Source organism: Aspergillus saccharolyticus (genome assembly GCF_003184585.1).
Source record: "Aspergillus saccharolyticus JOP 1030-1 unplaced genomic scaffold BP01scaffold_27, whole genome shotgun sequence".
In the NCBI taxonomy this organism is placed as follows: domain Eukaryota; kingdom Fungi; phylum Ascomycota; class Eurotiomycetes; order Eurotiales; family Aspergillaceae; genus Aspergillus; species Aspergillus saccharolyticus.
The window spans coordinates 1-25524 of record NW_020290637.1 but is presented as its reverse complement, the minus strand read 5'-3'; the positions used below and the strand labels follow the sequence as shown (position 1 = coordinate 25524).

At 53.0% G+C, this 25524-nt stretch overlaps 10 protein-coding genes across 10 annotated transcripts; 6 read left to right on the top strand and 4 right to left on the bottom strand.

The window, feature by feature from the left end:
* Positions 1-3: 3 nt before the first annotated feature.
* Positions 4-1593, top strand: BP01DRAFT_358573 (uncharacterized protein). Its single transcript, XM_025575469.1, has one exon. The coding sequence runs from the start codon at positions 129-131 to the stop codon at positions 1482-1484; it is 1356 nt and encodes a 451-aa protein (XP_025429301.1). The 5' UTR covers positions 4-128; the 3' UTR covers positions 1485-1593.
* A 2274-nt stretch (positions 1594-3867) lies between these two features.
* BP01DRAFT_101806 (acetolactate synthase catalytic subunit) lies at positions 3868-6410 on the top strand. Its single transcript, XM_025570244.1, has 5 exons — positions 3868-4169; positions 4260-4358; positions 4429-4496; positions 4559-6244; positions 6305-6410. Exons 1-5 carry the CDS (start codon positions 4012-4014, stop codon positions 6355-6357), a joined length of 2064 nt encoding a protein of 687 aa, XP_025429300.1. The 5' UTR covers positions 3868-4011; the 3' UTR covers positions 6358-6410.
* Positions 6411-6985: 575 nt separating this feature from the next.
* BP01DRAFT_358570 (RING finger domain protein) lies at positions 6986-8852 on the top strand. The gene has a single exon (XM_025575468.1). It carries the CDS (start codon positions 7150-7152, stop codon positions 8692-8694), a length of 1545 nt encoding a protein of 514 aa, XP_025429299.1. The 5' UTR covers positions 6986-7149; the 3' UTR covers positions 8695-8852.
* A 245-nt stretch (positions 8853-9097) lies between these two features.
* On the top strand, positions 9098-10213 carry BP01DRAFT_344746 (mitochondrial 54S ribosomal protein mL40). Its single transcript, XM_025573573.1, has 2 exons — positions 9098-9406; positions 9759-10213. The coding sequence occupies exons 1-2, from the start codon at positions 9172-9174 to the stop codon at positions 10091-10093; spliced, it is 570 nt and encodes a 189-aa protein (XP_025429298.1). The 5' UTR covers positions 9098-9171; the 3' UTR covers positions 10094-10213.
* Positions 10214-10807: 594 nt separating this feature from the next.
* rho2 (putative Rho GTPase Rho 2) lies at positions 10808-11642 on the bottom strand (the record flags this gene model as incomplete). Its single annotated transcript, XM_025577515.1, has 5 exons — positions 10808-11095; positions 11161-11352; positions 11413-11418; positions 11502-11580; positions 11629-11642. 5 exons carry the CDS (start codon positions 11640-11642, stop codon positions 10808-10810), a joined length of 579 nt encoding a protein of 192 aa, XP_025429297.1.
* Positions 11643-13726: 2084 nt separating this feature from the next.
* Positions 13727-15043, bottom strand: BP01DRAFT_384515 (FAD-dependent oxidoreductase; the record flags this gene model as incomplete). Its single annotated transcript, XM_025577514.1, has 2 exons — positions 13727-14971; positions 15026-15043. 2 exons carry the CDS (start codon positions 15041-15043, stop codon positions 13727-13729), a joined length of 1263 nt encoding a protein of 420 aa, XP_025429296.1.
* A 654-nt stretch (positions 15044-15697) lies between these two features.
* On the bottom strand, positions 15698-16473 carry BP01DRAFT_301069 (haloacid dehalogenase-like hydrolase; the record flags this gene model as incomplete). Its single annotated transcript, XM_025572019.1, has 2 exons — positions 15698-15818; positions 15878-16473. 2 exons carry the CDS (start codon positions 16471-16473, stop codon positions 15698-15700), a joined length of 717 nt encoding a protein of 238 aa, XP_025429295.1.
* Positions 16474-16894: 421 nt separating this feature from the next.
* On the top strand, positions 16895-19185 carry BP01DRAFT_344737 (uncharacterized protein; the record flags this gene model as incomplete). Its single annotated transcript, XM_025573572.1, has 7 exons — positions 16895-17085; positions 17141-17172; positions 17226-17265; positions 17326-17464; positions 17515-18333; positions 18387-18665; positions 18720-19185. 7 exons carry the CDS (start codon positions 16895-16897, stop codon positions 18879-18881), a joined length of 1662 nt encoding a protein of 553 aa, XP_025429294.1. The 3' UTR covers positions 18882-19185.
* Positions 19186-19626: 441 nt separating this feature from the next.
* Positions 19627-24271, top strand: BP01DRAFT_393419 (putative stress response protein Nst1). The gene is made up of 6 exons (XM_025578237.1): positions 19627-19809; positions 19912-21144; positions 21219-21463; positions 21521-23105; positions 23161-23274; positions 23328-24271. The coding sequence occupies exons 2-6, from the start codon at positions 20016-20018 to the stop codon at positions 23789-23791; spliced, it is 3537 nt and encodes a 1178-aa protein (XP_025429293.1). The 5' UTR covers positions 19627-19809; positions 19912-20015; the 3' UTR covers positions 23792-24271.
* Positions 24272-25145: 874 nt separating this feature from the next.
* Positions 25146-25463, bottom strand: BP01DRAFT_384511 (Vps35-domain-containing protein; the record flags this gene model as incomplete). The annotated part of the gene is made up of 1 exon (XM_025577513.1): positions 25146-25463. A coding segment is annotated over one exon (318 nt), but the record flags the coding sequence as incomplete, so codon positions are not given.
* Positions 25464-25524: the final 61 nt, after the last annotated feature.

Here is a 25524-nt window from a genome sequence, read left to right as displayed (position 1 = left end):
CATTGAGCCTCCATTGAGGTCAATTCCAGGTTTTTGGGGACATTGATGTTGCCTGTCGCACCTTTGGAAGATTCCGTCCATCTAGTCCCCTATCTCTCTCGACAGACGGCCCATCGCCATCGCCCGCAATGCCGCGCACTCGATCCTCCGCTCCTTCGGAGCCTCCGCCGCAATCAGCTTCAACTTCTCCATCAGAATCCGACCGACAAACCAAACAGCCATTGATGCCTATCAAACCCAGCAAGACATTTATCTTGCCCTCCACAGTTAGCCCCGAAGCCCGCTTTCTCACCCTTCCCAATCCGCAAACCTGTGAACCCACCCGCTACTTCTTCTGCCCGAAACAAGGTGTCTACGAGTTCACCTCCATCACCTCCACCTCGTCTTCCCCGCGAAGTATTCTGTTTGCGCACAACTCCCCCGCCAGTAATCCTACGAAGACACCGGACGACATCAGTGACACCACATCCACCCAACCCGAAGAGCCCGCGCATCCCCCATCGTCGATCTCGCAAAATGCAGCGATCCACATCGCCACTCCTCTTGACTTCATTTTCTTCCTCATACCCCTCCTAACCACCGCCAAAGCCACCCTCTACCAACCCCTCGACGATGTCATCGACTCCATTCAAGACGAACTCGCCCCTCATCTTCGTTACGTTCTCTACAACGAGACCTTCCGCGACACTCTCCACGCCCGAGCAGCTGCAATCTGTGATGCTGTTGAAGCAGGCGACGAGAGACTGTTTCGGTTCAGTGAGAAGAAGCTACTCTTGGAGCTAGTGACAAAGGCAGAGAGGGTTCTTGCGGTCAATGGGGACAAACTGCCTCCCAGTCTGGAAGAGAAGTTCGTGAGGAGTGCGCTGGCGATGCCATTAATGGGCGTAAAGAGAGATACTTCTTCTACTGTGAAGGTGGAGGTAGTCGTCCCAAGCGGTGGTGGGGAGAACAAAGAGAATGAACTCGAAAGCAAGAAGAATGCCTTAAATGCTGAGGAGGCGCAAGATGACACTGCTTGCGCTGTAACCTCAAGCGTCACCGTAGATACAGAAGAAACACTCCACGAAGAATCATCTACCCCGGATGGCGTGGCGGAGCTACTGCGCTTGTCGACCGCGTTGACCTTTATCAAGGAGTCGTACCTGTCCAAAGAGCTGGCCGCGAGGGTCGATGAGATGTTGGCTGCTCCTGACACACCGAAAAACTTCCAGCCCATGCGGGAGCATCTTGAGCTTATTGCGCAACTGAGAAAGGAGGCACTGGCCGCACGGTCGCTGGGAGATTTTAGCCGGAAACGCAGTGCGGAGGACGAAGAGGCGGCCGAGACTCGAGCAGAGAAGAAGAAGCGGCAGGAAGAAGAGGAGAAGAAGAAGAAAGCTGGTGAGTCGAGAGGCGTAAGGGACTTGAAAAAGGTCAATACCACGGGAATGAAGAAGATGAGTGATTTCTTCGGCAAGGCAGCAGCGAAGAAGAAGAAGACCTAGTCGGATTGCCTGATCATGTTTGGCATAGTTGAGGCGTTATCTGGATCCTGGATAGGGTTTTATGTATGTGGTTTTGGGATATCTATAGATCGATGTGCAAGCGGTGGATCCACCCCAAGGGCACAATGAGGATTGCGTGTTAAGTACTTGACCACGTATAGGTCCTTCTTGGTCCATCAGCAGACTGGGAAGATACAAAAATTCGATAATTGATGAGAGTAACTTCGTACTTCTAGGCCATCAAAGTTCTAAGTTCCAGTTTAATATATGTTCATTCTGGAAATAGGGCCATACCGGACTTCTGCGTCGACCGCACTTGTGTCCTTCTTGGAGATCAGCAGGATATACTCGGAATACGACCTTGTTTCTCCGCTTGCAGTTCAAACCTTCAGAACCACTAAATGTCTTTTATCATGAAGCTTTGATCTTCTTATCGTTGTATTTGCTCACGTTGCTTGTTCGCCATAGATTCTGGCTCCTTTGCACAGTCATTCGCAGAATCCCAGGATTGCAGTAGACAAGTTCGCCTAAGTTGAATTTCCATCGTCTAGACTGCACGATCACTTCACCTTGTCTAAATCAATACATTGTCTATCCGTAACATGAATTTGCTCTCATTGACCTGAACCTTGCACGAGCAAGTCCCTGGCCGTGTCGTCCGAATTGGTCAAGTTTGGTCCGTAATGTCATATCCGACTAGTAGGTTGTCGAGATCAATCCACAATGCCAGGCCCGCGGCCTTCAAAAGAGTGCCTCTAAGGCAACTTGCCTAACCGAGGTTGCCATCAATCACCGCTCGCACATTGTACGAATCGAACCCTAGCTTTTATGCCAAGTCAACCATTCCATAGAGTTCAATTTGTGTCTCCTTATAGGTTCTTATAGGGCTAATCATGAGCTACATGTGTTCAGTTCAGAGATCTGTAGCCAAAGGTTGGATCGCCGACCTCATCGTATTTCAGGGCTAATACTGTACCTATCCGCCGATTCTCAGACAGTGATGAAGCAGGGCATCCAGCGAAGAGCAGATGTCGTCACATTTATTGTTCCAGTGGTTCTCGCTTGTGTCTGACGATGAAGACTTTTACCATTTTCAGAGCGAAATTCTGTGCCCATGCTAGTAATGCCGGAGTTCCGCGGTAGTCTCACCACCATAGGGCTGCTTTTCATGACTATATCCTGACAAGAGTACTCTGTGCACAATAAATGATATCTGAATGGCGCACCAGATCAGCAGCAGACGACTATAGGCTAGAAACATGGAACAGCCAACCGTCAAGGTCAAGGACGACAATCGACCGAGAATCGCTGGGTGCGTGGTCCTAAATTGTCGCAGCCCACAATCGCCGACCAGCATGAGTTATTCAAGATATGGAGCATATTTACATGGGTCAAAACGACCACGGATTGGTAGGAACTAGACCTCCGCATCCAATATCAATGGGACCGATCCACATGGTGTATGTCGTTTCTGTCTATTGGAGCACAATATGAGCATTGGGCTCGACGTCTACATTGCGAACGAATTATTTGTGATGGATGCAGCGCCAGTTGTCAGCCAAAAATACCTCAATGGGCACTAAGTTAGTGGCAAGGGCTTTAACTACTATAAGGCAGTAGAACCATGCAATAAGGTCGCCCGAACCATAAATCGGAAAGTAGATTGGACGAATGTGCGAGGTCAGAGGACAGCGAGCATTGGTCTATTTGTCAACGTAGCTAGAGTGCTGCAAGAAGCCATGGTGGCATGATACATACCTGAATCTGCGGATGTAGATGTCTCCGGAGTTGCATGCTGCGGGCGACGATGGTCGAAGAGTTCCTGTCCGTTGCATGCTCCTGAACGGAAAAGAATTCCAGAGCAGAGCCAATAGACTTCCTACAGCAAGCAGGTTCCAGATGGGGTTATGCCTGAGTTGTGTGTCGTCACTATCGTGAAAGCCATCTCGATCTTGTATTTTCTACCATGGTCAAAGCGGACAAGTACTGTACATACAGTACATGTGTTTTCATGTGACATTGCCAATTCGCCCGCTGACGGGTTTGCCACTTCCTTCAAAGTGGGCAGATTTGAGTCATTGATTGCTCTGCAAAGATGCTGAGTAGGGAGTCGAGGGAAGAGCAGGTCAGCGTAAGCCCTGCATCACAGTAGTAAACATGCATACTCCGTACACTTACAGTTCCTGAGCTGATGGAGGTTCAAGGTTCCAACACTCCAATAACTGCCTCTTTGGTCTGAAGAAAGCAGGCCGATGATCGGAGTCCCGGGCCGGTTCGGAACCAATGAGGAGCCTCAGATTATGGGCTGGGGCCGGCACTAGACCCCGAACAGGCTAGATGGCAAAGAGGGACGATCCCCGACTTAGGCAAGTCTGAGTCTTTCTCTCGCTCTCCTGCCCTTGCCTTAAGCTCACGCTTACGCTTCCTCTTCCTCTCTCTGTTTCCCCGTTTTCCCCCAAATTCTTCGTTGTGAGCTTTGTCTCTCAATTCTTAATTCCCTTCGGTTTGGCAGTCATCCGCCGTCAAGATGATGCCCCTGAGACCGTCAAAAAGCGCTTTGCGCACTCTGCATTATCAGAGATACCTTACCTCTGGCAGAAGGACTTTTACCACGGCCGCTGCCTCGCCCCACCGCTTCGCTGCGACGCAGAAAAGAGCCCAGAGCACTGCTGCCGCCACGGCCTCGTATGTGTCTCTTTCCTACTTCCCCTCGCATTCGCGATACCTCTACCAAATTATACGTACGCAATATTAATTCACCTCTCAATGGCGCAGGAATTCGAGACCGATCCCCAGCCCTGCATTCAACCAAGAACCTCACCGCAATGAGGTCTCGCCACTTCAGAACCGTCAGGTCCCCGAACTGGACGACTCGTATGTTATCCTTCAATTGTGTTTGTTTACTGTGTTCATGGCGCTGACCGGACCTCTCGTGCCTACACAGTTTCGTCGGACTCAGTGGTGGTGAGATTTTCCACGAGATGATGCTGCGTCTTGGCGTCAAACACATCTGTGAGTCACGGCCTCCCTAAAATCCGCGGTGGAGTTTTTCAGGATTAACTCACTGTCGATAGTCGGCTACCCTGGAGGTGCCATTCTCCCCGTTTTCGACGCCATCTACAACTCTAAGCACTTCGACTTCATTCTTCCCAAGCATGAGCAGGGTGCTGGGCACATGGCTGAGGGTTATGCCCGTGCCTCTGGCAAGCCCGGTGTCGTCCTTGTGACTTCTGGTCCCGGTGCCACCAACGTGATCACCCCGATGCAGGATGCGCTCTCCGACGGAACTCCCATGGTCGTCTTCTGCGGTCAGGTCCCGACCAGTCTGATCGGCACCGACTCTTTCCAGGAAGCCGATGTGATCGGAATTTCTCGCGCCTGCACCAAGTGGAACGTAATGGTCAAGTCTGTGGCCGAGCTCCCCCGCCGTATCCAGGAAGCTTTCGAGATTGCTACCAGTGGCCGCCCCGGACCCGTCCTTGTCGATCTGCCCAAGGATATCACCGCCGGCATTCTTCGCAAGTCTATTCCCATGAACAGTACCCTTCCGGCTCTGCCCAGCGCTGCCAGCGTGGCTGCCCGCGAAGTGAGCATGCAGCAGCTTAAGAGCACCATCGGTCGCGTCGCTCGCCTGGTCAATATGGCCCAGAAGCCTGTCCTGTACGTCGGTCAGGGCCTTCTCGCTCGCCCTGACGGTCCTGAGGTTCTTAAGGAGCTGGCCGATAAGGCCTGCATTCCTGTAACCACTACTCTCCAGGGTCTGGGTGGTTTCGACGAGTTGGATCCCAAGGCGTTGCACATGCTGGGCATGCACGGTTCGGCTTATGCCAACATGGCCATGCAGGAGGCAGATCTGATCATTGCCATTGGTGCTCGTTTCGATGACCGTGTCACTGGTAACATTTCCAAGTTCGCTCCTCAGGCTAAGCTGGCCGCCGCCGAGAACCGCGGTGGTATCGTACACTTCGAAATCATGCCCAAGAACATCAACAAGGTGGTTCAGGCCAACGAGGCTGTTGAGGGTGACTGTGCGGAGAACATCCGCCTCCTCCTCCCTCAGATCGAAGCCGTGCCCGAGCGTAAGGAGTGGTTCGAACAGATCAACGACTGGAAGGCTCGGTTCCCCTTCTCCCTGTACGAGAAGCAGACCGAGGAGGGTCCTATCAAGCCCCAGGCTGTGATTGAGAAGCTCAGTGATCTCACTGCGCACATGAAGGATCGGACCGTCATCACTACCGGTGTCGGTCAGCACCAGATGTGGGCTGCCCAACACTTCCGCTGGCGCCAACCTCGTACCATGATCACCTCCGGTGGTCTCGGTACTATGGGTTACGGTCTTCCCGCTGCTATCGGTGCTAAGGTTGCTCGCCCTGATGCTCTCGTTGTGGACATTGACGGCGATGCTTCCTTCAACATGACCCTCACTGAGCTGTCTACTGCCAACCAGTTCAACATTGGTGTCAAGGTCCTTCTCTTGAACAACGACGAACAGGGTATGGTTACCCAGTGGCAGAACCTGTTCTACGAGGACCGTTACTCCCACACCCACCAGAAGAACCCTAACTTCGTCCCCTTGGCCGAGGCCATGGGTGTTGCCGCTCAACAGTGCACGAAGCCCTCCGAGGTTGAAGCCAAGCTCAAGTGGCTGATTGAGCAGGATGGTCCCGCTCTTCTGGAGGTGATCACCGACCGCAAGGTGCCTGTCCTGCCTATGGTGCCGGCCGGATGCGCTCTGCACGAGTTCCTTGTTTACGACGAAGGTATGTCTTAATGAATGTTTTATCTGCAGACAAATGCTGATTTTTATGTTTCTTTTATAGCCAAGGAGAAGGATAGAAAGGCTCTTATGCGCAAGCGTGGTGCTCCCATGTAAGCGGCGGAGCTGATGCCAGCGAAGCGTTACGACGGTTTCAAATTTTTTCTTTCAAAAGTGCCCTCGATCCACGATCTGTTGATATCCACGGCGTTTCTGGCGGGTTCTAAAAACGCTCGCGGGTGCCACTCTGCGCCCACCCGATACCGAAAACCCGACTCGCTTTGAGCCGGGTACAGTGGACGACAAGAAAGCAGCAACGTTCACTGGGCATTGTTGAGTCTCTCACAGAGGGTGCATCATGTTCCTCTGGTTGGCTTGTCGACTGCCGGATTTTCATATATTTTTCTTTTTCTTTTTCTTTTTTCTTTTTTTCTGGGCCTGTTCTCAATTGCATTATGGTTTGCCAGAAAAAGTTGCCTCGTCAGTTCTTGTGGGACCTCTTGTATATAACTCCTTTTGTTGCTGTAATATTGATGACTTGGAAATACCATGGAGGCATTGAAAAAAATTTGCATCAGAAGCGAAAGTTAAGACCTGTGTAGTAGTGACTGAGTAAAGTAAATGAGTACCAACGACTCGAGGAAGGTCACGTGAGCAGCTTGATTTTCTTCACAGCCGCCATTCACATCCGACGAGCAACGGCTCCCTTGTAGCTCTTCCTAATTGGGCAGGCTGCTGGTTGTCCGCCTCTCGCCTTAAACATTCTTCTTTTACCCCCTCTTCTTGCTTGCCCCCACCCTTGATGTCCTGTTGATTGTTCATGCACTACACTATGTTACGCCCGTTTACCTAGCTCAATACTCACATCTTTACATTATCTTCCAATTCACTCATCTGCGAATCTCCACCATGGCCTCTGCCCCGGGTTATTCCGCCTCTGGCAGGGCCCGGTTATCCGACGCGGGTATGACATCAATTCACCAGGCCGAAAACACGAATGAGTCGACAACTACAACAAACATCACGAGTCAGTCCGCCGGAAATAGCGAACTCGCCGACGAACCGGTGCTGCTCAACCGACCATCTTCCGCCGAGACCGCCACCCACGAACCTACGATGACGGACAAGTCCAATCTAGTCAACCCATCATCATCACCGTCACCACCGCCCAACAACGATGACGAGCCGCGCAAATGTTGGATCTGCTACGCGGACGAAACAGAAGACACGCCGCTGACTTCCGAGTGGCGGTCGCCGTGCCCTTGCGCGCTGACCGCGCACGAAGCCTGCCTCCTCGACTGGCTGGCCGATTTGGAAAACCCGCGGTCCCGCAAGCGCAACGGCGCCAGCGCGAAAATGGTCTGCCCGCAGTGCAAGTCGGAGATCGTCGTCTCGCGGCCGCGGAGCTACATTGTGGAAATCGTGCGGCTGTTTGAGCGGGTGGCCGGCCGGCTCGTGCTGCCGGGGATGGTGTTCACCCTGGCGGGAACGGTGTGGGCGGGCTGCTGTGTGCACGGGGTCTACTCGATGTATTTTGTTTTCGGTACTGAAGAGGCGCGGCATATCCTGGAGGAGTCGATCGACGGGTCGTGGAACTCCGGGTTGAATCTGGGGTTGCCGCTCATCCCCATGTGCTTGATCCTGACCCGCACGCGGTACTCAGAGAGCCTCCTCGCCGCAATTCCGTTCTTGTTGTTGGTGACACGCCAGCCGGTGATTGAACCGGCCGCTACGGATCTTTGGCCACCGACGCCGGCAGCGACATTCGCCGCTCTGCCGTACGTGAAACGGCTGTATTCGCTGCTGTATGATCGGTTGTTTGGTAAGCTGGAGAAGAAGTGGATTCGAGAGGTGCAGCCGAGACAGTCGGATATCAACGAGTTCGACGATAATGCACCGCCGAATCATCCGGAGCCGATCGCTGATGAAGGTGAGGCGGACGATGAGAACGGGCGGGTCCTGATGGAGATCGATTTCGAGCTGCAGGTGGGAGTGAGAGGGGACGACGGGGCTCAGGGGTTGTTTGAGTTCAACAACGGAGGGCAAGGTGGGGACAGACAGCAGCAACAAGCTGGGCCGAATGGCGGGGGCGCAGAAGGGCAGGGGCTAGGGTTGGGCCGGCGAGATGACCTGGTCCACGAGACGACGAACCTTGCGGATTTGATTCTCGGGGCTCTCGCTTTCCCGGCCATTTCTGCGTCGATGGGTGGCTTGCTTAGGCATGTGTTGCCGCGCTCGTGGACTGCGGCTTCGACAGCCGGTCGACCGGGCCTGTTGCAGACGCGCTGGGGTCGCAGCGTCGTGGGAGGTTGTGTGTTTGTCTTGTTGAAGGATGCCCTGGTGCTTTACTGTCGGTGGAAGTTGGCGCAGACCCATCGTCGCCGTAAGGTGCTCAACTACGATCGGGCCAAGAAGCACATACGGGCGAGTAGCAGGGCGACCGCCCACCCTTAAACACTGGGCACGACCACTTGCATTCACGAGGCGTTTGTTCTGGCGGATGGGATGGACATTTTCATGATACACTTTTCGTTTTGCAAGCTCTCCTATTTTTTTTTCTTTTTTTTCTTTTTTCTTTTTTTTTTTTTTTGGTGGACAAAGTCCTAGTGCATACTCCATACTCTTAAAAATGAAATGAAATCAGATTCTCCTTTTACATATTATAGCTAGAATGGAGAGCATCAACCAAGCTGCATACAGAGAGTGCCGTAGTATACATCATGAAGAGGACGGCGCTTAATCATCCACTTCTGTTTTTTTTTTAGCGCGCGGCTGCTGGCCGACCGGCCAAGCCACTCCGGAGTCCGAACTGTAACCCCCAAACTTTCCGCCGGGCGAGATCTTGACTCGCTCCAAACACTCATCTGCCTTCCACCACCACCACCACCACCACCACCTCTTCTCCTCCTCCACTGGAGAGACGAAATCAAAATGCGAACAACATTCTCCCCCATCCTCGCCTCTCTGGCGAACGTCTTCCGCATCCCTCTTTCCCAGACTGTCACCCGTCCGGCCGCCACCGCCGCTCTCGGCCGCTTCAATGGCAACAGCAACAGCAACAGCACCACAAATGCCGCCGCCGGCAGCAGCAGCAGCACGCGACAATTTTCGACGACGAGCGCAATGCTCAAGCGGCACCGGGGGCCTACTATTGATAGAAGAATCAGTACGTTGTTCTCCGCCGTTGCACAACAAACACACACACACACACACACACACAAACTTGATGATTCGGCTGGGAAGGTTGTCTGTGGGAACGGGGGGGGGTTGATTCTCAATTGCTCTCCTATCCTATCTTATCCTATAAGCAATATCCTGCTTCTTTGGCATAGGATAGGATAAAAGAATAGAATTGATCTCCCAAACCCTTCATTCCCCCAAAAACCCAACACAGTGCTTTGCTCCCCCAAACCCTTTTTTTTTCTTTTTTTGGGCCTCTCTTCCCCTCCACACCCACAACGCAATGCCAATTGAACCAAATTCATAACCAAACTCAAACTAACTTGACCTCTCAACAGCAATGATCCGCTACTTCCTTCACCATCCACTCACCCCGCGGCCCCTCCGCTTCAGCCGCACCCGCTTCCTCCGGCACTGGACCATCCACCGTGCGTGGCACCTGTACCGGGCGCAGCAGCGGCGCGCGCACCAGGTGGAGCTGGAGCGGCAGTGGCATGCGATGCGCGCGGCGTGCGAGGAGCTGCGCACGGGCGCCGGCGACGGCGGCAAGCTGTTCCGCAAGAGCATGATCAAGACCGGGGTGTTCCGGGATTTGTTCCCGATTGAGTACGCGCGGCTGCAGACGGAGGGGCCTCCTGCTGAGGGGTGGAATCATGAATGGAGGCGGAGATAGATTCTTTGACTCATGTGAGATTTCTTTGGGGGCGGGCAAGGGAAAAGTGGTTATGCGGGTGGGTGGTTAAATTTCCTTGGTGTAGGTTTTATGTATATTAGAGTACAGTTTACAGTTAGTTATCATTACACTTATATAACTACTATGTCTCTCATCATGGTAACTCTGCAACACAAGGAAAACACATGCACTACTATATTTACTGCCTCAAGGATCAAATAGCTGAACGCTCGGCAAAGCAATCAAAGGAATGGACTCGGAGTACACCCATCAAGGAAAGTAATGTCAGTCGACTCCACGGGTATGAAACAGAGATCAGCACTGCAACAGACAAGACAAAATCACCCAGACGCCGAAAATGCAAAAGTTGTCCACACACACACACACACACCTCCTCACAAAAGACCATCTCACAAACTGTCCACGCATTTTTCGACCCTCCCCGACTAATCGCGGCAGATATGCACATGCCATGCTCATGGCTCTTCGAACGTGGAAAATGGCTCAACAAATATGCAAGAACACAAACGCGAAGAATCAATCTCGGCCGTGCGGACAGCGCTGGGCATGCATGCAATATGTTCGCTGAAACAAGAGTCTGCCTCCACCGTCACATCACAGAATTCGAAACGTACGGTATTTTTTTTCACGCGCAGGAACGAGAAAGTAGAAGAAACTCGTCATTCTTCCCCGAAGAAATCAAGTCGACCCGTTTCATAGCACAATACAGCATGAGCTCTTCCGCTTATCGAATGTCAGCAGGGCGGCCCGCGTCGCGGCTTCGAACACGTCGTCAACGCCCTCCCCCGTCAATGAGGAACATTCCAAGTACTTGCGGGCGCCAATCTGCGTGCCGATATCACTTCCTTCCTTGGATGTGACGAACTTGAGCGACTTTTTCCGCATCTCCTCGACCGCTAAAGGATCCTCCCGGAGATCTTTCTTCAACCCGACCAGGATGATGGGGACGCCGGGACATCGCTCATTCGCTTCTTCAATCCACTGCGTCGAACCCATTGTGTCAGCGCTAACTCACTTGGGCCACTAAGCACAACAGGGCAACAAACCTTGTGTTTGACGTTCTCCAACGAATCAGGTGTATCCACCGAGAAGCCGATCAGGATCACATGCGCTTTCGAGTAGGCCAGCGGACGCAGCCGTTCGTAGTCTTCCTGACCAGCAGTATCCCATAGAGCCAACTGAACCGACCGACCGTCCACGCGGCAATCTGTTACGTAGTTTTCGAAGACCGTTGGCACCTAGTCAATCATGCGCCAGTTAGATGATGGACGAGAGCAGCGCAGGGCGAGGATACATACATAATGCTGCATGAGACAAGTCAGTCAGTGACATCATCCTTGGACAGGTTCTCAGTCGAGAGGGGGAGTGTTAAGGTAAAACAACTTACCGTTGGAAAGTAGCCCAGAGTGAAGACACTGAGCAGACTGGTTTTCCCACAGGCACCATCTCCAATGATGACCAACTTCCTACCCTATCCGTTAGAACCCAAGCGAACAGCAATGTCATGAGAATACGTTTGTGATATCATTGTGGCCGACAACAGAGAATGGGGAGATGGGCGGATCCCGGGGGATCTCCAGGCACCACTCGGTTCGGGCGGAGGAGAGAGGGGAGAGAGGAGTCCGCTTTGGGGTGGAAGGGAGAGGGAGGTCAAAAGCAGCAGCAAGATTGATCAAAATAGATTAAAGGCGCTTTTTGCCGCACGTACCTTCGCATCACATTGTCATTTTGTTGTTGTTGGGCCATGGTTTCTAGAGAAAAAAAAAGTGGGAATCTTTAAAGACGATCCCCTGGACGAGTTGCAGGCGGAGGAATGGGACGGGATGAACAGAGGGCGCTGACGAGCCCAGGCGGGAACCCGGAACGGAACAAAAACCCCCAGGCAACAAGCAGGACGAGTTCTTGGGCCGATGAACTAAATCTCTGGTAGTTCAGATGAGTGAGATGACGAGAAGACAAGGTCAGAGAGATTGGTGAGGGGAACGGAAATGCGATGGGAGGGGAGTAGAAGTTCGATCAGATTGGTCAATGTCCCCTCCCACTAAGTATGAGATAGATAGGTGGAGGAAGAGGAAAAGGTCATTCTCTTGGCAAAAGGGAAGATGTAAGAGAGAACAGGAAGAGATTGAAGGGTAGAGGAAAAGAGAGAGAAAGAGAGAGGAAGAGACAGAGAGAGAAGAAAAGAGAGAAAGAGGAGCAAGAGAAGAGAGCTACGGAGTAGGTACAGTAGTAGTAGTAGTAAATGTAGACAACAATAAGTCAGACAACAGAGTGAGAAACAGAGAGAGGATAACATAACATGGGATTGGTTCTGGAAGGCGGTCGCCCATACAGTACAAAATGAGGCTGACAGCTAAAGAAATGGTGGGTATGTGTCATGGTATGTAATTTCCACCGGTGAACTCACCTGCTCTGGCCCGAATACGGTCACGAAAGGAAGCTGGAGAGAGTAAAGATGCAGTAATGAAGTGAAATGAATGCCACGGGTGAGAAAAACGAGGCAGTACTCCGTATATATGAATTGGATGGACTGATTGATTACCACGATCCGATCAGCGACTAGTAGTCATGGTTTATTCAAGTGGAAAGTAATCGAAACAGTTCAGAAAAAATTCCAGCCCCGGCCGAAGCAACTACAACCACCACCACCTCCTCCCTCTCCTCCCCCCTCTCTTCCCTCTCATACTCCGTGGTAATCAAAAAGAAGGGGAGGAAACACCTGGTGGGATGGCACAGCTGAAAAATCGTCACCGCACGGCCGTTTGTTACTAAGGTTAGAGATTTGTCTCAGACAGCGCAGGCTAGAATGGAGGATAATCTTGGCTACTATAACCAGAGCCGCCCGCATGCAAAAAAAAGGAGCCCAGCGCAGGGGCATCCGGAACTAACCATTGGATGATCGTGCAGCTCAATATTTATAGGCAACTCCTGAGGCTGACAGGGAGATGAGCAGATGAACTCAAGAAAGAGGGGATAAAAATAAACACATCTGATTCCGTGGTTCGGTTTCCTGGGAGCAGCAACATGTTCACAAGCACAAACCACTGAACCTCTCGGGAGAGCTTCAGACATGATTCGTGATCAGAGAGACATGTGGACTCCACTGTTCCCTATCGGATTGTCCTCCTCACCCCGAATCCTGTAGTTACGGGAGATGTACAGTGTCATCATCCTTATCGTTCTCCTCTCGCCATCTCTGAGTGGACATCCATCCTCTTCGATTCCCGCGCATATCTTCTGTCCTCGTTCTCGAAGGTTGTCTGCGGACCGTGTTCTTGACTTGACATCCTGCGGCCCACCGACCCCAAATATTTACGCCTGTCAATCCTTGCTCTCATAACGTAAGTGATTCACCTTATGAACAACGTATAAAGCGGTGGGCTGTATGTTTCCAAGGACAATGCAGCACCATCGCATATTTTTGGCCATTTACGCGAAAGCAAGAACTACACAGTTACCAGGGCTCTCCGGTCCGATATGCTTCAAATTACTGGCAAATTACGAGCCAACTAACAAGCAATGCTACTATAAACTCCAATGAAAAGAAAGACATGGGAATTCTAACCCCGCTAATTCCACTACCCATGGGATACGACGACACTCACAGCTCCCTCACAGCTCCACCTCATCGATGTCGTACACGAGGTGCGTCTGGCCTAGGCCCCACGACTCTAACCCCAGAATACGATACAGACCCAAACGAGCCCACATAACGTTCTCTCCCACCCACAGTGCCCAGGAGCCTGTGGCTTTGCGGCGCCGTCCATTCTTGGCCGCCAGTTGGTAGAGCTCGTTGATGCGCGGTCGCCGGATCGCTTCGTATCGGGCAAACGCATGTTCCAAGCTCCAATCTTTCTCTTTCAGGACTCGCGACAGCAAGAAGGCATCCTCCAAAGCCATGGAGGTTCCTTGGCCTGCGTGAGGCTGCATGGCATGGCCTGCATCTCCAAGCAAGATGGTCCGAGACGTATACCATTTCCCACCAAGCGGGAGTCGAAAGACCGGATAGAAACCAATAACATCCGTGCGATCCACCAATGCAGCTAGAACCCCCCGCCATTCGCCTTGAGCTGGCTTCGTCATTTCTCGGATCGTGGACTTGAACACTTCCATCTCTTGCTGGCGTCGGACTTCCCACCCGTCCCGCTCGTTGCCTGACTCAGAGTATGGGATGGGCGTCTCCCGAGAAAGGAACCAGTAAAGCTGATCCCCGGCGGCGCTACATGGAAACATCGCAATAACACCTGCAGTCGTGGGGATTATGTTGGCTTCCTTTCGAAGCATCTCCGGTAGGCCCACCGTCGAGACGATGGCACCGCTTCCCGCAATGCCCGAGTATTCGGGCTTGGTGGCAGGGTCGACATGCAGTCGTCTCACGCTGGAATGGATCCCATCGCATCCGATCAGAATGTCGGCTGTGTCGTTCGAACCATCCGAGAAGGTCACTGTTACGCTTGATGCACCCTCTTCAATGGAGACTAGTCTTTTGTCGAAATGAACAGGAATCTCTTCCCCATGGATGGCGTCGAACAGCACTTCCAGCAGATCTCGGCGGATAATGCGCATGAATCCAAAGCCCGACTTCTTCTTGGCCCAAGCTGAAATGTCCATGCTGCCAATATTGCCCTGGTGTAATGAGTGGATATGGAACGTGTCGACGATTGCGCCGCGAGCAAGAAGGGCGTCGTATAGTCCCAGGCGATGAAGCAGACGCAGGCCGTTGGGAAATATGCCTATAGATCCACCGATGTTAGATGGTCTGGGTCTAAGCTCGTACACAGTAACGTCAATGTTGTTCTTTCGATGTAATTGAAGTGCAGCAGCAAGGCCAGCTGGGCCCGCGCCGATGATGATTGCCTAGGCAGAGCTTCGTCAGTAGATTTCACTAGGGATCTGTGAAGTGACACTGACTTTATTGACAGTAGACATGATTATATGATGAGTGGGATTGCATGTAGAGGTGGATATCCAGGACAGATGGTCGCCTGTTCTTTTATAGATCGCAGAGCGGGCTGCTCCGCGGAGGGTCCGCGGAGGGCGTTACCCGAAAAGGATTAAATTAGCTTGTATCAGTCCGGGGTACGGAGATCTTACCCGGCGCCGCTGTTCAATGCAGTGCATTATTGCTCCCTTGAACCCGTGCAGCGTCGGGAGAGAGTTACTAACCATGACTCGAGAGCCAAGCTCTTGCTTTGCTCGCTGAGATTCAACGGCACTGTGATCGTCCATTCAACGATCTATGTCTACACAGCCTAGACGCTAGTGGAAGAAACGCTTAACCTGGTGGACTAGCATGCTGATATGATCAAAGCGTTTAGTACCTTCGTACACACACCAATTGATCCAAGTAAAACCTGCGCGCTACAAACACAGACAGTTCAAGAATAATGAGACACTACAACCACCGCAAGATGGTAAATTCATGCAGATTCTGTCCATAGTAGCCGGACCTGATGCTTGAACAGGCAATTTTGGAGCTGCTGTGGCGCTCTGTTAAAAAGCATTCATTGGCAGGAGTAGATAAGAACTTGCCGAAACATGCAAGTGATACGCTGCGGCTATCCTTCCGTACGGAGTATCAAATCATTGTGCTGCAATGATCTTATCAGCCATCTCCGGTAGCGTCTCGGCCATGACATCCATCTCTCCGAACAATTCAGGGATGGGCTCCTTTTCCCAAATTGAACAATACGCGGATTTGTATCTACATAGGAAAACGTGTCAGCAGCATTGAGACGCGGATTGTGACGCTGCAGGACTCACCCCGCACAGCGAGCCGCCGAAACGTCCCACATGTGCCCGGCAGCGAACCATGGCCGTCCATGCTGGGATAATTGCTCGAGCAGTGGCTGATACGCCCGCAGATCGGGCTTTCCTATGCCCTGAGTATCGCAGGACAACAGGTTCTCTGCTGGCCATTCGAGACCAGCATTGGCAAAATAGCCCCCCACTCTTGCCAGGTCCCCAGCCGTGAAAGCCCAAACCGTGTACCCGGCCTCGCGCAGCTTGGTGACGCACTCTGCTGCCCCTGGCCGTAACCCCATGTTGCCATATCTTTTCATGATGAACTCGAGGTCCTTCTCCGTCGCGAAACGTCGGGGCTCGGAGATGCCTGCCATATGCAGCATGCGCCAGAAGAGCAGCTCGAAACAGGTCACGAATGATCTGTACTGACCGCTGATGCTAAGATAGGTGTATTCACGCTCGGCAACTTCGATCCAAGTGTATCCCAGCAGCGTTGGCTTGATGCCTTCTGCTCGGAGTCGATCGCCCATCTGCTCATCGATCGCATCGAATAGAACGTCGTACGACACCAGAGTGCCAACGATGTCGAAAACCACGTTCTTACTGCTAGGCATGATGATCGGTAGGCTCGTTGTTGGTCAACTATACTTTGTTTGTTGGGAGGTTACAACAACCCCCACTGTGGCCAGGGGAGTATTGCCTCTTATATTTCTGGCTGCGACCGTGACTGACCTAGGATGGTTCCCGCACCCCACTCTTGCTCTGTCTTAGCACTCACACGACCAGGTGAGGAGAAGCCAGGACGTGGGACTAGACTCTATGACTGGCTATCTGCCCCCGTGCATTGTAACTCAAACTATCACCTAGTCTTATCTTGCTGAACATGGCTGCACGCCAAGTCTGATTAGATATGGGTGTATTCGCGGCCAATAATGTCTCTAGAGTGCTATCTACAGTAAGAGAAATGTCAGGAATATAAGATGTCATGGTCAAACGAGATATCTCCTCTCCATCACGCCGGCGAGTATGACAACTATGACTACGAAGAAAGCGGAGATCGTGGACACACACAACGTGGATATCATTGCCGATCTCGAACGCAATGACGACTTTGCCAAAGGTGCTACAGAGCTTTTGGGGGCTACGGAAGATGTCGGCTATCATCGATCACTGGGTCGTCGTCAGATTATGATGATGACCTTCGGAGCAGGCATTGGAACTGGTCTGTAAGTTTACACCTCTGCCTCTTGTGCCAAAGCGCCATCTCTCACAGTGCATCAGATGGGTTGGCACAGGCACAGCCCTCAAATATGGTGAGACGACTTCTAGCCCTGCTGAATCTTCTATGAGTTTGACCATATCATAGCTGGCCCGGGTGGCATTGCCATTGCATATACTGTTACTGCGTAAGTGAGAACTAAGGAAAGGCTGCTACAAGTAGATTGCCCCCATTGACCCAGCGACAGGATGGTCGTTTATCTACAGTATGTCTCGGTTGGAGAAATGACCGCGTACAAGCCTGTTCATGGAGGATTCATCCGGCAGTGCATTGAGTACGTGGAACCTGCCTTCGGCTTCGCAGTGGGAATCAACTTCTGGTTTTCTGTAAGCCATCATCCACAATCATACATGTCACGACACCTAACTATGGTTAGTGGGTTATCTGTATCCCCGCCGAGATCACAGCGGCAGTGTCCGTGCTCCAGTTTTGGCCGCAGACCGATCTCGTGCCTCTTGCAGCTTACATCAGTATTTTCTTGGTCATTATTGCCTTGGCTAATTCATTCGGTGTGCGGATATACGGTCACGTCGAGTATCTCATGTCGTTTGTCAAATGCCTAGCCATCGTTGTCATGATTTTTTTCATGATTATCATGACTTCTGGTGGGATTCCAGCCACACATGGAGCGATTGAATTCCGCTATTGGCGAACTCCCGGCGCTCTCAACAACGGCATCAAGGGGATTTCTAAGGCCTTCGTGCAAGCCCTGTTTAGCTTTGGCGGTGGAGAACACATTGCGGTCATTGCCGGTGAAGCCCGAGACCCTCGCCGGACCATCCAAAGAACAGTGTATCCTGTCTTCTGGCGCATGTTTGCCTTCTTTGTCGTCAACATCTGGCTGATGGGGATGTGTGTGCCATATGATGATGGTAATCTGATCAACGGAAGTGGCACGCTCGGTAGTCCCTTTGTTATTGCCATTGAGCGCGCAGGTGTGATGTGGCTGGCGCACGTCATCAATGGCTTTATTTTCCTGACCGTGATCAGCTGCGGCATCACCAGTGCCTACATTGCTAGCCGTAGCCTGACAGCATTGTCGGACCTGAAGGTCATCCATCCCGTGTTTGGACGGAAAGACGCTGTTGGGCGACCATATGTATCATTGGCCATCAGTACTGCCCTTGGAGGAGGCCTGGCCTACTTGAACTGTAATGACACGGGTGCCGTGGTATACAGCTGGTTCTCATCTCTGGTAGGGAGCTGCGAACCCTCATGATCTTCGCTTTCGGGACTAATGTCGTCCAGGTGTCCGTTTCCACCCTCTTCCAATGGTCCAGCATCTTCATTTCGCACATTCAATTCCGACGAGGCCTCGCCGCCCAGGGCATCAGCCTTCAGTCATTGCCCTTCCGCGCCCGTGCAGCGCCCTACGCGCAGTACTTTGCATTGGTCATAGTTCTCTTTATCGCAGGCTGTGAGTTCTACCTGGCCTGCTTTCCCTTTGGCGAGAAGGGATCAGCCAAGTCGTGGTTCTCTGCTTACATCGCTGCACCATTGTTCTTCATGGATTATCTTGGGTACAAGGTGAGTTGGCCTTCGGTAGGTGCTGTCCGTCCGCAGCTAATCCTTTCTCTTCAGATTTACTATCGTTCGAGGCTGGTTCAACCTGCTGAGATGGACTTCACGGCTGCCCAGGCTTTTGATGAAGAAGACCGAGCTAGGGCTGCGGTGGGGTACGAGCGGAGAGATGGTGAAGACGCAAGAATCATACAGCGTGTTAAGGACTTGATCTTGGGTTGACCTGTTTCAGCTGCAGACACTCAGTGTCGATGACCAGGTGGTTTTGTCCGAGTTCAATGGAGTAAAGTAAACCACTTATTATTACAAAGACATGGAAGTAGCCGCAAAACCGGTTAAGCAGCACCAACCCCTCTCTTTTCTCGGCATGCTGCCCGCAAGTACACGCCGAGCTAGTAGTCGCTTAAGCAAGGTGCGTGAGATTGTAGCGGTCTGTGTGGTCGACAGGAGAAGGGGGGTTGAAGGTGAGACCGGATGCAGTTCCGAATGTTGTATTGTGGACTCGTCGTTGGGAAGCAAGTATAGAGTGTAGGGGTGAGTTGGTGACTCTAATTATTGACTGTTGTTGTACTTTTAAGTGTTAATAAGAGAGAAAATCAGGCAGCGAGGCAGCGAGGCTCGCTTGCGGCGGCTAATCCAGTTGCGGCCAGGCGATTGAGCGGCAGGGCATCCATCCATCAATCAATCTCATCTTCCCGCCCGCTGACTTCTTGCGCGTATCGCCGATGCGCCCTCATCTCCTTCTCTCGCTACTCTCTCCTCACCCACTCCCCAGTCACGAGTGCGAGTCCTCTATACTCGCCCAACCACCGGAACGCCCTTTCTTGAACCCTACCTCTTAGTCTACTGATCCCATCTAGTCCTGTCTCGATCGCCTACACCCTCTCCGAATCGCCTAGTCTCTCCGACCCCTCCGTGTCTCCCTCGCTGTCGTCCCTCGTGCGGCCCGGGTCCTTTCCACCCCTCTCCGCCCTGGCTCCCCCCCCCCGTGTTTGTCGTTGTCCGACCCTACCCAATTTCTCCAATTTCACCTTGCGCGCCTCTTTCGCCTGCATCAACACACCTCCCATCCACCCCCCGGGCTCAACCTTTTGCTTGGCCTTAGTATAAGTCTTTCTTAATAAGTCTACCTTGGTCCGACAACTTTCCGGTGAGCTTCGCCTGCTCCCTTCCTCTTTCTCCGTTTCCTGCCTTCCTGCGCTTGCGGACCCTCTCACTGACTTTTACTCCCCCTCCGGGAATCGCCCAACAGCATGGTGACTAGCTAAGGAGCCTATTCACAACGCAAATTCACGCCTCCTCTCCCCCTTCCCGGTGCTCGTCGGCGTCAGCGCATTCTAAGAACTCCACCTCTTCATGGCACCGCCGCAACCGCTCAGATCGGCTTCCGGCTCCGCAATGTCCGAGTCTGCATCCACAACCATCCCTGTACATGCCGTAAATGGCGACACCCATGCGCCTTATGATCCTCGTCAACCCTCGCTCTCAGACCCTAACAAGCCGGTGTCGGTGAACCGCAAGAAGCAGAAGCGCAGGCAGAAGCAGGCAGCCCGGTTGGCAGCGGAGCGTCAGCTCGGAAGTGAACCCGGTGCTGAGCAGAACGGACCCAGGCCCGTCGACCCAGAGGGACATCTGTCGGATGAGCATGAGATTGACGAGCCTGCTTCGAACGGCGACGCCTACCATGAAGCCGACGAGCATTATCAACACGATCTGACGCAGTCGCATCTTCCCGCCAATCCTGTCAATGGACAAAGCGATGATCAACAATCTGCAGCAGCGGCTACCCGAAAGTCAAAAAAGAAGAAGGGCAAGAAGGGCCGGGCGGGTTCGCAGGCGCATGGCGACGACAGTTCCACCCCGCTATCGACTCCCTCAATCTCCATCTCGCATTCTCTTCCCCCGCCGTTACCCCCGCACCTCGGATCGCATACCATCCTCAAGTCGACCAAAGACCGCAGCATATGGAACACCTCCACGCAGGAAGAACGAGAGAACATCAAGACTTTCTGGCTGGAGTTGGGCGAGGAGGAGCGGCGGCAGCTGGTCAAGGTAGAGAAGGACGCCGTCTTGAAGAAGATGAAGGAGCAGCAAAAACATTCGTGCAGCTGCACCGTCTGCGGCCGGAAACGCACAGCCATCGAAGAGGAACTGGAGGTGCTCTACGACGCCTACTATGAGGAGCTGGAACAGTACGCCAATAACAACCAAGGGTCGTTCGAAAAAGGCCCACCGATGATGCCGCCTCCTCGACTATACCATCCTCCTTTACGGTCCCCTGGTCAACATACGCGGACACAAGGCCAATACCACCCTTCTCGAGGCCGGATCCATGAGCTACCAGAGGATGACGACGAATTGGAGGAGGAATACGAGGAAGACGAGGAGGACGAGGAACCGTACAGTGACGACGAGTACGAAGATGAAGAAACCCGTGCAGCTCGCGCAGATTTCTTTGCCTTTGGGAATAGTCTCACTGTTAAAGGTAGGACAATCCACCGGCTTTTTTTGCTTTGATCATGTGGTGTGACCTGATGCTAATTGATTGCCGTGCTCTAGACGGAATTCTTACGGTCGCAGATGATCTGCTCAAAAATGATGGGAAGCATTTCATTGACATGATGGAACAATTAGCCGAGCGTCGCATGCAGCGAGAAGAGGACACACAGTATGGAATCGCGGCAGCGCATCAAACCCTCCATAGCGGTCACAATCACGGGCCCCTGGATGACGAAGACTATGACGACGAAGAGGATGAAGATTATGATAGTCAAGAAGAAGAAGATTACGAGGAAGATGAAATGGTCAGCTCCGGGCATTGGCTGGGTATTGATGCCGTGAAAGCTGACAGTTGTCTGCAGGATGCGATGACGGAAGAGCAACGCATGGAGGAAGGCCGGCGGATGTTCCAAATATTTGCCGCTCGCATGTTTGAACAGCGCGTGCTGACGGCATACCGAGAAAAGGTTGCGGAACAGCGGCAGCAGAAACTGATTGAAGAGCTTATGGAGGAGGAAACGCGGAATGAGCAACGAAACGCCAAGAAGGCCCGCGAGGCGGAGAAGCGAAAGGAGAGGAAGAGGCTTCAGAAGCAGGCTAAGGAGGAGGAAAAGGCCCGTCGAGAGGCCGAGAAGGCGGCGGAGGAGGCGGCTGCCAAGGCCGAGCAGGAGAAGAAGCTCGAGGAGCAACGGAAGAAACGCGAGGAACAGCGGAAGAAACGCGAGGCGGAGCGGAAGGCCCAGGAAGCGGAACGTGCCCGCAAAGAGGCAGAGAAGCAACGACGGCAACGTGAGGAGCGAGAACGGCAGGCCGAGGCAGAGCGAAAGCAGCGGGAGCAGAAGGAGCAAGAGAAGAAGCGGCGCGAGGAAGCACGGCAAAAGGAACGCGAGGAGCGCGAGCTGCGGGAGAAGCTGGCCAAGGAAGAGCGAGAGCGCAAGGCCCGGGATGAGCATACGCGGAATCTTACAGCCAACGAGGCTCAGCACGGCAAACGCATCTCGCATTCCGGGCTGATGCCTCTCTCCGCGAATGTGAATCACTCGCAAGCTCCGGGTCCCGGGCAATCTCAGTCGCCACACTTCTCTACGACTCATCCGGTGGTACCTCAGGCGCCCACTCCTTCGAGGCCCCGGCAAACGTCCCAGCAGGGCTCCCACAGCTCCTCACCACGGTCCCAGCCCGCCAGCACCGAACCATCGCAGGTCTCAATCTCCCCTCGTTCGATGGCGCCGTCCCAGTCGTCTGGAGCCTCCAGTGTTACGTCGAAACAGAGCCACGGGCAGCAGCCAATGCTTCATCATCCCCAACCATCAACACCCTTGTCTCCTCTCGGATTAGGTCGGGCCCCTCCGCCTGGGTTCTCGCCGTCCCATCCGCCTGGTTTGGGTCTGGTTTCCAGACCGCCGATCGGCCATGAGCTGCCTGGCTATCCGCCACACTCTGGACCGCTCCTCAATCAGCTGCGAGGATTCCCTGCCCCTAATGGAATTCCGATTCCTCTTGGCATGAATGGCACCCGCCCGATACCCCCTGGACGAGGCTTTCCCCTCGATCCCGGACACGGATTGCCATTTCATAGTCAACAGCCCATGGCCAGCGCATTCTCCGCGCAGGCAAGTGGACTGTCGCATGCCCATTCCCGGCAGCCTTCCAGCTCGTTTGAGCGGTCGCCGCTTGAAGCACAGGCGCAACCGTCTCCTATCACCCGCCCCAGCCCTATCAAACGCCCGTCCAGCACGCAGCAAGACCTCAACGACCCCCGTCGCAGTCAGAACGAGGTGGACCACCTGAGTGCCCAGCTAGGCAGCAGTGCGCTTCTGGATGACACGGACATCCCCTTCGCATCACACCTGTCCCAGTCTCTTCCGGGCGCTACACTTCCAGGTTCCCTGCCTGGGCCCACTCGAGCCAGCTTTGCGGCCCCGTCGTTGTTCCCTGACCCGCTTAGTAAGTTCAGCAGTGGGAGCGCGTTTCTACACACACATGCTAATGATTGCCGCAGCCGCCAAGCACGGTGCCTTCCCTGTCAGCCCTAGCCTCGGGAGCACATGGGGTACGCAAATACCCTTTGGCACCTCGCCGTTCCCTGGAGGGCCGACTTGGGGAACTGGACCTGGTCAGTCAAAGATCCAGCAATTCTACATTGGCATCTGCTAACATACTAAATAGGGAGCGGTTGGTCGAACAATGCGTTCGGGCCCGGAGTACATCATCGCGCTCACACGTCTCGTCCCGTCACGATCCGATTGTTGGTGATCCAAGCCTGTAAGCAGCTCAACATGATGAGTCCCTCCAAGGGCGCGACTGGATACCACGACGTGAAGGTCGTCCTGCGCCAAGTGGAGCAGCTTCGGTCCCCAAGCGAGCCCTCCATCTCCCTGAAGGAGATGCTCGACATCTGCGACACGGAAGGTAATACGCAAAACGGCGGCGGGTCGTTCTCGATCCGGAATGACGAGACGGGGGAATACGTCAAATTCGAGCCGGACACCAACAGTGCATCCTCAGGTCACAGGGGCAGCATTGTCCCCGGCGAGATCGGCAGTCCCATCCCCAGTAGCAGTTCTCTGGCATTTGGCGGACCCACCCCCTCAGTACTACGACAGTACTCTTCCCCACCGACCGGGTTCTAGGCGTTTTCCTAAACGTGTTTCTTCTTTCTTGTATTGTCCCCCCTGATATGGGAAGACAAACTGGCGTTTTCGACATGTCCGATACCGTACCTCATTTGCATCCTCATCCTCATCATCCTCATGATTCTTCATCATCACGTAAAGCGTGTTCCTTACTGTCATGGCTGCTTTGTGTATCTGTCTGATTCTGTCTTGACTCCCCTGCGCTCCAGCCGTTTTTAGTTGCTGAGACAAACCTACCTACCTACCTACCTACCTACCTACCTACCTATCCATTTAACCTACCTTTGTTATGAAGGAACTGATTATCCCTTTCTCCTCTGGCATGTCCGATGTCTTACCGAATTATATTATAACTTTCTCAACCTCATCCTTTCTCTCTTCGCAGCAGCATCATCATCATCATCCTATCCGGGACTTGATAATATAGCCCTTTCCCGCTGCCCTCTATGCAATGCAATCGAGAAACTCCACCGTTTCAGCGTACATGTCTATCCTCTGGATGGAAGGAGAGATGAACTCCTCTATATCTTGTCTCCATGTATGATTGATTGTATGTATGGATCCCTTGTAACCTTGCCCATGACGGGCTGAGATGGGAATACGAATGGGATGATCCTGTGTGATGTTATGTTATGTGATGTTATGCTATGCTATGCTAAACCAGGCCAGCTGACCTAGCTGCTTGAAACCGGGTGAATACATGTGAGAAGTACCCAGAGTTCTTGGGGTTTACTTTCCTCTTCCGGTCACGCACATTGCACATTGCACGTTGCGCAACAACAAACAAAACAATAGGCGAGTTTGTTTCCTAGCGTTGTCCTTGTATAATTCCAGGAAGAATATGTGACTAGTAGGGTAGGGTAGACACAATGAGGACGACGACGACGATGATGATGATACACGCTAGTCGAGACAAAAGTCCTCCCCGGCAGCCCCGCCCCCCCGGCCCCCCCCCCCGCCCAACCTATATCATAAGTGATCAAGACCCGTCCACCACAACCACCACCACTACCACCGCCAACCAGACATTAATACAAAAATAGGGGAATCTTACAAAGGTCAAGATTGCAGTCATAGACAATGGGTGCCTAAAAGTGAAAGAGAAACGAGTAGGATTTGTAGTGAAGGTAGAAAAGAATCGTAGGGTGGGGTGGGTGTAGAGCAATAAGCGAGAGACAACAAGAGTAAGGGCTTCAAAAGCTTCAGAAAGGTTTGTGTGGGTGTGTGTGTGTGTGTGTGTATGTAAACGGTAAAATAATGCGCATCTCGAATTCGTACAGGTCATTCATAAACCACCCCTCCCCCCCCCCTAATCCCCCTTGCCTACTATATGTCCAGTCCAACAACTCACTCACTGCCTTGGCTCCGTGACTACGCCTTCGTAATCCCGGGACCGGATGTACTCCAATGTGCGCTGGAAGTGGCGTTTGGGCCCTTCGAGGCTGGGGTTGGGCTCCTCCTTGTCGGTCTGGAGGTTGGAGTGGATGAGCTCGATCAGACCATTCAGATACTTGGTGGTCACGGTTTCGTTCTGTTGGTCGAAGTAGTAGACGTAGCGGTTGAGGATCTCGACGAAGAGTTCTACAGACACGGCCGTGTCCATGCAGGCGTCGGCGACGCGGAGGGCGCGTTGGAGGCATTCGAGGACGCGCTTGCCGTCCCGGTAGAGCTGTGATAATCAGTTTGGTTTAGCTTCTTGGAAACTTTGAGAATCGGCGGTTTTGACCCGG